Raw genomic sequence first — 9,071 nt, forward strand, 5'->3', positions numbered from 1 at the left:
CTCGTCCTGCGCCAACCAACCTCTAACACTTTGCGCACATCTGGGCTGCTGGCTGGTCCGGTCACCGCTGGTTCCCCCCCCACACACACATACACACACCCCCGGAGAAGGAAATCCAGGAGAGAGGCGGTGGGGGTGGGCGAGTGGAAGGTCCATTATTTAGTAGTTTTCTGCAAAAAAGGGTGGACTAATTAAAAGGATGATCTTAAGTGGTTCCGACGTCGCGTTCTCCAGCCGGGCAGAGCTAGGGAAGAGGTGATTCAAAGGCAGCTTTAGCTAATTATTTACAAATAAAACACAAATAAAATGGAAAGCAGTTTGGGGGGGAGGGGAAAGGAGGGGATTGGGGGTGAGGGAAGAGGCCGCCAATTATTAGCTCGTCTCGAGTTCCTGAGAGCGAATTAATAGTCCAGTGAAGAGAAAGGGGGAGGCACTCTTCAACCCCCCCTCTCCTTTACCAAATGAGGAGGGGGGCCGAGAGGAGGCGAAGGCAAGGACCCCTTCCTCTTTTCAAAAAAAAATAAAATAATGGAAGGTCTCCACGATCTGCGGTGAATATTGTTGTTGTTTAGGACGGATTAGGGAACAATTCTGATCCTGGTTAAGAAGTGGGGAGACCCCCGCTCTAACCTGTCCCTCTGGCGGGGTCTGGGGTGTGTGTGCAAAGATTTCCCCCACCCCCTTCCGAATCTCGACCTCTGTGGAACAGATTTCGCGGAAGACAAAAGGGTCCAGGTCCCCGGGAAAAGTAAAAGACCCCCCCCTTTCCTACGGAATTGGGAGGAGGGGGGTTTCCCCCTGGAGCATCCGCCCCACCCCTCCTCCGCCGCCTTTGGCTTCGAAGCGCCTGCTCCGGATGGGCGGGATGCGGCCTCGGGTCTCCGTTTCTCCGTTTCAGACGAGAGGACAGACGGAGGGGGCATCTGAAACCCGCCAATTAGCCGCCCGGCCGTCTCCCCCCCCCCCCGGCGGAGCCCTCCTTTTGTCTGACTGGGCTAGGCGGAGCGGCTCCCGGTTAGCGGCAGATGGTGGTGGCCCCGGCCGGCAAGACGCTCACCTGTCGCCTCCCAGAGGGACAGGTGGATGGGAGGAGTGGGGGGGGGCTTCCTTCTGGGAAGGGGCATTCCCCCCCCTCGGTCCCTGGAAGGAAGGCGCCAGAAGGTGGAGGCAGGCCGAGGCGGGTCTTTGGAGGTCTCTGCCTCTCGTTTGTAACGGTCTTCTTCCCTAACCAACGCGCCGGACAAGGCGGGAGGGCGGGTGTGTGTGTGGGGGGGGGGCTTTGCTCTGATGGTGGGCCTGCAGCGCATCCCATGTTCCTGGAGCGGGGCGGGCGCGATCCTGCCCGCCTGGGATAAATTATAGCCTCGGCGCTTTAAATCAGCCCAATTAACGACCGCAGAGACGCCAGCCAGGCCGGGCGAGATCGTTAACCCAGCCGAAGCCCGGGATGGGCGGCGGGGGGGGGGGCGAGCAGAGGGGTGTCCCGGGGCTCCAGACACGTTCGGGCTTCTTCCTCCCCCCTGCCCCGCACAGCCCTGGCACTTGCTCCAGAGAGCCCCATGGAAAATTGGAGCCAAGGGAGGTCAGGAAGGGGGGGGTTATACAGCAGCCGCCCCACCCCTCAGGGAAGACGCTTCGGGGGGGGTGCCCTGCTCTGCCCCACTCCATTTGTGCCCCAGAGCAAGCGAACTCTTCTCGGGTGGAGACAGGGGGAGTCACCCCGCTGCCCTTCAACAGCTCCGGATCCAACACGATTCGCAGAAGGTGCAAAGGACTGACCAGGCAACACCCCCACCCCAAAATTAGAGGCCGCCACCACCACCCCCCTTAGAGCAGCAGCCATCCATCTTTTCTACAGCAGGGACCGGTAACGCGGAGAGAGTTTTTTTTTTCTTCCGCGGACCGGGAGAGGCTGTGGTTGTGCATCTCGCTTGTTTGCGCGGACCGGTTTCTGGCTTTACCGCGGCCCGGTATTGGTGCAGGGAGCCGGGGTTGGGGGAATCCCTGCCCTAGAAGCGCAGAAAAGAAACCGGCGGCGCTGGGAAGAATCCGGCGTCACTCCGGTGTTACTCCGGCAGCGCAACGGCCTCGCTTGGCAGGGACCCCGGGTGTGTGTGTGTGTGTGTGTGTGTGGGCGAGGGAGCAGGAGCAGGCCGGACCCTTCCAGGGAAGCTCCCTGGACTGACCAGCGGAAGACCCAGCCAGCCAGCCGGGAAGTTTCCCCCGAAAGGGCTCCGAGTTTTGGTTGATGTTTTTTTAATCGGCCGGCCGTCGCTTCTTTCCTTCCCGGCTCCTCTCTTTCCTCTCCATGCAAGTCGGCCCAAGCTCCGCCCAGTAGGAAGAGAGGGCGGGGCCTCCCGCCGAGGGTGGGGGGGGGGCTTTCCCTCTTCGGCGCAAGCGGGTCTCCTTGGATTGCAAAGAAGGCTCGCTTGGCCTCCTTCGTGCCCTCTCGCCCCTCAAGAAGGGGGTGGGGGGAAGGGGAGGGGGCGTATCTGGGGTGCTGTCCCGCATTAAATGTCTGCGCCTGCGGAGCGGGGGGGGGGAAACAAGGGGGTCCTGGTTCAGCCCCTTAAAGAAAGAGCCCCGAAACGCGCAAAAGGCGACAAGGACAAGCAGAGCGCTGCTCTGAACACCCGGCTTCAGACGTGCGCGTCCGACGGCGGGGAGGGAAAGCGGGGTGTGTGTGTGGGGGTGTGTGTGCGTGTGAAACACTTTTCCTCGTGCTCAGGATATTCTCAGATCCTGGAAGGAAGGCGCGGGGGGGGGGCGCAGGGTGTCCCGGTCCTTCGCAGTCAGTCGGGATCCATGCCCGTTTCTCCGCAGCCTTTGGAGCTGCTGGGCGTCTCTAGGAGCTGGCGACTAAGGCAGGACGGGAACTGGGGTCCCCCCCCTCCCCTCCCTCCCTCTCCCCAGCCTGACCTCGTCCTAGCCGCCATCGCCCCCCCTCGAAAAGCGGAGCATGGCTGGGGGGGCCCCCCGGATCTTCCAACGCTCCCCAAAGCTGCGCCAATGCAGCGCCAGCTTTCTAAACTGCAGGGGGTGATGTGCCCGCATCCCTGGGGGGGGGGAAGGGGGAGGGAGGAAAAGCCTCAGAACGGGAGAGCCAGACTGCTCTTTCAACGGCCACGCCCCCTTCGCTGGGGGGGTCCTTCCTTCCTTCCTTCCTTCCTTCCTTCCTTCCTTCCTTCCTTCCTCCTTTCTTTCTTTCTTTCCTTCCTCCATTCCTTTCTTTCCTTCCTTCCCCCTCCCTCTTTTTTCTTTCTTTCCTTTTTCATTCTTTCCTTCCATTCCTTTCTTTTTTCTTTCTTTCTTTCCTTCCTTCCTCCATTCCTTTCTTTCTTTCTTTCCTTCCTTCCTTCCTTCCTTCCTTCCTTCCTCCCTCCCTCTTTCTTTCCTTCCTTCCTCCATTCCTTTCTTTCTTTCCTTCCCCCTCCCTCTTTTTTCTTTCTTTCCTTTTTCATTCTTTCCATTCCTTTCTTTTTTCTTTCTTTCTTTCCTTCCTTGCTTCTTTTCTTCCTTGTTCTTTCTTTCTTTCCGTCCTTCCTTCCTTCCTTTCCTTCCTTCCCTCTCCCCTCCCACCCTCCCTCCCTTCTTTCTTCCCTCCTTCCTCCTGTCTTTCTTTCTTTTCTTTCTTTTCTTTCTTTCCTACCTTCCTACCTTCCTCTTTCTTTCTTTTCCTCTTTCCTTCCTTCCCCTTCCTCTTTCTTTCTTTCTTTCCTACCTTCCTCCATTCCTCTTTCTTTCTTTTCCTCTTTCCTTCCTTCTTTATTTCCCTCCTCCCTCCCTCCCTTTCTTTCTTTCCTTCCTTCTTTCCTCCATTCCTCTTTCTTTCTTTCTTTCTTTCTTTCTTTCTTTCTTTCTTTCCTTCCTCTTTCTTTTTTCTTTCTCTTTCCTTCCTTCTTCCCTTCCTCGTTCTTTCTTTCCCTCCCTCCTTCCTCCTTTCTTTATTTCCTTCCTTCCCTCTCCCTCCCTCCCTCCTTCCTTCCTTCCTTCCTCTTTCTTTTTTCTTTCTCTTTCCTTCCTTCTTCCCTTCCTCGTTCTTTCTTTCCCTCCCTCCTTCCTCCTTTCTTTATTTCCTTCCTTCCCTCTCCCTCCCTCCCTCCTTCCTTCCTTCCTTCCTCTTTCTTTTTTCTTTCTCTTTCCTTCCTTCTTCCCTTCCTCGTTCTTTCTTTCCCTCCCTCCTTCCTCCTTTCTTTATTTCCTTCCTTCCCTCTCCCTCCCTCCCTCCTTCCTTCCTTCCTTCCTCTTTCTTTTTTCTTTCTCTTTCCTTCCTTCTTCCCTTCCTCGTTCTTTCTTTCCCTCCCTCCTTCCTCCTTTCTTTATTTCCTTCCTTCCCTCTCCCTCCCTCCCTCCCTCCCTCCCTCCCTCCCTCCCTCCCTTCCTTCCTTCCTTCCTTCCTTCCGAGAGTCTTCTCCCTGACTTAGTCTCCAAAGGAGGGGAGAAGACGCCTTTCCCTCCCAACGGGGACGGGGGTCTGCCTCATTCTTTGCGGGACAGCAAGGAAGCAAGAGGGGACGCGGGGAGGGGCAGGGACCCTCCTGGGCACTTTGGGAGAGATCGGGGCTGGAGCTGGAGTGTGTGTGGGTGGGTAGGACGTCTCTGCCCCGTCCTTTCCTCCCTCGCTGGCCATGCCCGGGTGCGGAGGGAGGGAGCGAGCCACCGGTAGCAGAGCGGCCGCCTGGACGGCGCGGTCCGGCCAGTTGCGGCGAGGGCGAGGGCGGCTCCCCAGGCGGCGGGGGGAGCCTTCGCCCTTCCCGGCCGGAGCCGGTACACCGGCGAGCACATGGTGGACGGAGCCGGGCGGGCGGGGAGCAGCCAATGGGCGCCGGGCCCGACGTGATGTCAGAGCGGCGCTAGAAAAGGCGCGGAGCCTCGCGCGGGCTGGGACTGCGGCGGCTCCTGCCCGGAACGCGGCTCCTCCTCCCGGTCCTCCCCCTCCTCCTCCTCCAGCCTCGCCTTCCCGCCCCCCTGCCTCGGTCCCCGAAGCGGCAGCCGGGCTCAGCAGCCGCCGCCACAGCCGCGCCTGCCGGAGGAAGTGGAGGAGGAGGAGGAGGAGGAGGAGGCGGCAGCGGAGGCCGGTCCCGATCCCGCCCGCCTCCCTCCTTGCGCGGATCCGGCCCGCTCGGCCGTGCCCTCCGCCCGCCGCAGCGCCTGGGCCTCTTCCAGCCCCGGAGAAAGCCAGCCGGCCGCCGGGAGCTCGCCGCGCCCGCCGTCCGTGCGCCCGGGCCGCGCCCGGCCTGGAGCCCACCATGCTTTAAGGCCGGCCCGTCCCAGCCCTCCGTGTCTCCGCCGGCCTGGCCGGGTCGGCCTCCCCCCGGCGGGCGGACCGAAGCCAACCGGGGGACAAGAAGGGGAGGAAGCGGAGGCCAGACGGGGCGGCCGGCCAACCGGGCCGGGGAATGGCGCTGCCGCCTGGCCGCGGCTAACCGGAGAGCCCGTAGCGGCGGTCGCAGGGGAGCGGCGGAGCCTCCGGCGCGGCCATGCTCTTCCACAGCCTGGCCGGTTCCGAGATGCACGGCGTCATCGACCAGATGGACCGGCGGAGCAAAGCGGACGCGCCCCGCCATCACTTCTGCCATCGACCGTGGCGAGACCGAAACGGTAGGCTGGTCCGGCGGGCCCCGAAGGAAAGGGCCGGGAAGGATTATTCAAGGCGAGGCCGGTTTAGCTTCTCGGCTTCTCGGCAGCCCGTTGCGCTCCGCCGGCTCCCTCCAGGGCCGCCTTCGACGAAACGCGGGACTTGGGTCGGGAAGACGAACCGCGGAACCGGCTGAGGTTCGAACCGGGCCAATGGCAGCCAAAGCGGAGCTGTAGTTCTGCGCCGGTTTTAAGCCGAGGAAGCTGGGTTTTAAGAATGCCCCCAAAATGAGTTTTGGGTTAACAAGTATATTTCTCTTATTCCACCCCCCCCCCCCCGCCGCCGCCCCCGTTGTAAAGAAATAAAATTAAATCAGGTACGGAAGGCCAAGTTTACTCCAGCTTCTTAAACCGAGCCGGGGTGGAAAAGTCACTTCGCGAGGCTTTTATTTTATTTATGATATCTTTAGACGTTTCATTTACAATTTGCCCCTTCCCCAAATCGAAGTCTCTTGTCTATCTGTTGGCTTTGCCTCTCTCTCCCCCCCCCCTTTGCTTTTAATGTGTTTGCTTAACCAAGTGGCCTCGGTCGGCAACATTTTAATAGAGGAGGGATTAGCATTTATAGGTTTTGTGCCCGTCTGTTTTCACCTGTTAACTAGAAAAATGAACGTACACCCGTAAGCGCCTTCTAGCCGCAGATAACATTAGAATCGACGACAAAAACAACAATAGCATCGCGAATAATAAACCGTTTATAAACGGGTGGTGCAAAATGCTATTTACTCGGGAATATTATTTCAAAGTTGAACGACAGGGCCCTTTCGAAATATTTTTCTTCGCGATTTCTTGGCACTTGGGAGCCGGGAAACAGAATAGAAACGACAATAATTTTTTTTATTTCCCTGTTTTTCTTTTTTCTTTTCTTTTACAATTATTATTGTTGCTGTTATGATTTTTTTTCCACCCGACGAGCCTTCTATTTTTGCCCTTAGAAATATTTTCTGCAGAGACGCTTTGAAGAGAAAATTAATATATATATATATATATATATCAATTCACTTATTTTGCAAAGCTTCGAGGTTGGGCTTCTAGCCGTTCTGGCAGGAATTAAATAACGGGACCACTTCTAAATATTAAATGGATTTCCAAAGGATTCCAGCGATCTCCCCACGTTCTCATTTCAAATTAGGGGAACAGATTTTCTTTTCTTTTTTTCCCCGTTTTATTTTGCGGGAGAAATAACATTAATCCGATTTCAACAGGCTTTAGGGATCTCTATTAAAAGAAAGAAAAAGCAAAGGGCCCATTTCTAATTCCAATAATTATTTGTCCTGTTTAAAAAAAAAAAAGATGAGCCAAGGAGGGAAATTTTGCTCTTCCGATACCAGGGTCGAATAAATTAACACGAACGTTTTAAAAATATTTTTCTAAGAAGGAAAGAGGAAAAAAAAAAAAGATCTTCCGACCAGCCTGGTTATTTAGGCAGAAGGGGAAGGGGGGGGGGGGAAGAAAAAAGGAAAAAAAACAAAAACAGCTCGGATAAATTCAAACTTAGATTCCGAGGAGGCGCCCAGTCTGGCAGGAGTTCCAGCCAGCTCGCCTGGGGCGAATTTCCGCGTGATGCCCGTTAGGATCGCAAGCAGAGCTGATCGCCGCCAGATGCTTACTTTGCGCTTCCTCCCGAAGCGGCTTGCCCTGGCTAGTCCTCTGTGGCCTGGTCGTGGAAACGCACGGGCCTTGTCTCCTCTCCTTCTGCCCGCTTAAATTTCCTTCATTCGCACCCCCCTTTTTTAAAACAAAAAAAAAAAAACAACAACCGTGGGAGTATCGGAAGAGTAACGCCAGCGGCCGTTATTTCGTTAGCGGAAGAATACTCTTAGACTCGTGTTTTCTTTTTTTAAATAAAATATTAATTTTGCTTTCTTGCAAAGAGCTGAGAAGAGAAACTAAGCTTTCGTTCCTGGGGGGGCGGCGGCGGCGGCGGGGGTGGGTGGGTGGCTAAACATTTGTTTCATTAGGATTTCCCATCCGTATTTATTTTACGGAGCTTCTCCCGCCCGCGCAGGCCTCCGCTTTGCTTTTCCCGTCCTTCTCCCCCCCCCACACACACACACGCTTTCCCCCGTGCCACAATCCATACTGCGAGACACGCAAGAGGAAAACAGGAGGCTGGGCGGGTTCCGACGACGCGGCTAGCTCGAGTTCCGAATTAAAGCCCCGCTCGCAGAGGGCTGAATTTCCCCCTCTAAGCTCTGACCCGGCGCCGTGGGTTGTGGGAAGGCAGCCAGGGAGATGGAGAAAGGGTCTTCGGGGGCGTGGGGGGCTCGCTGGCCCATCCCTTCTCCGGAGTGGGGGGGAGAGAAGCGCTTGGATTCAACCAACCAATCCGTCACTCAATCAATCAGAATAGAGCTGGAAAGGGACCTTGGAGGTCTTCTAGTCCAGCCCCACTGCTCAAGCAGGAGAGACCCAGACAAATGGCGGCCCAGTCTCTCCTTCAAACCCCCCCCCCACCAGCGGTGAAGCACCCGCAACGTCTGAAGGCAACTTCTGTGCCACTGGCTAATTCTCCTCCCTGTTAGGAAGTTTCTCCTTAATTCCAGGTTGCTTCTCTCCTCGATCAGTTTCCATCCGTTGCTTCTTCGTCCTGCCTTCTGGTGCTTTGGGAAATAAATTGACCCCCTCCTCTTTTTTTTGGCAGCCCCTCAAAGACTGGAATCCTGCTTTTCTAGCCTTCCGGGGCGTGATCTAAAAACTTATCTATTCGAACAAGCCGGCCTGGTCTGATGGGTTTGGGGTTTTAACATTATTTTAACTAACTTACCACATTGGGCACAATCATTTAACTTTAAATCTTGTATCCTGTATTCTTATTTTTATTGCCCTCTACACCGCCCTGAGTCCTTCGGGAGAAGGGCGGTATATAAATCAAATAAATAAATAAATAAATAAATATTATGTCCCCCACCCCACCCCCACCCCCCTTAGTCCTTTCTCTCTCTCTCTCTCTCTAGACTAGCCAAACCCAACTCCTGCAACCGGTTCGGGGTGGGGGGGGAGGGAGGAGAAAAGGGCCTCCCTTGCCGGATTTAGGCATTTCCCGACAAGGCTCCCCTCCGTTCCCGCCCGGCCGGCCGGGCAGGCGAGAGAGCCGGTGGTCCCTCGCTACAAGCGCCGCTCTTTTCCCTTCCCTTCCCGCAGCACGCCATGCCGTCGGTGAGCAGCGAGCGGGCCGCCCTGTGCGCCGGCTGCGGCGGGAAGATCTCGGACCGCTACTACCTCCTGGCGGTGGACAAGCAGTGGCACATGCGTTGTCTGAAGTGCTGCGAGTGTAAACTCAACCTGGAATCCGAGCTGACCTGTTTTAGCAAAGACGGCAGCATTTACTGCAAGGAAGACTATTACCGGTAAGGAGCGGTGTGTGCGTGTCTGTGTCTGTCTGTCTCTGTGTGTGTGTGTGTGTCTGCGTCTGTCTGTCTGTCTGTCTGTCT

General features: G+C 56.4%; 1 protein-coding gene across 1 annotated transcript in view; it reads left to right on the forward strand.

The window, feature by feature from the left end:
• Positions 1-5,480: 5,480 nt before the first annotated feature.
• Positions 5,481-9,071, forward strand: part of LHX2 (LIM homeobox 2) — a gene marked incomplete at its 5' end in the record, with an annotated part of 31,638 nt that continues 28,047 nt past the window's right edge. The window contains 3 exon segments of the mRNA XM_083375168.1: positions 5,481-5,558; positions 5,560-5,601; positions 8,785-8,987. Of these exon segments, the coding sequence (XP_083231294.1) occupies positions 5,481-5,558; positions 5,560-5,601; positions 8,785-8,987 (323 nt within the window).

This window comes from Vipera ursinii (genome assembly GCF_947247035.1).
Source record: "Vipera ursinii genome assembly, chromosome: 16".
Lineage (NCBI taxonomy): Eukaryota > Metazoa > Chordata > Lepidosauria > Squamata > Viperidae > Vipera > Vipera ursinii.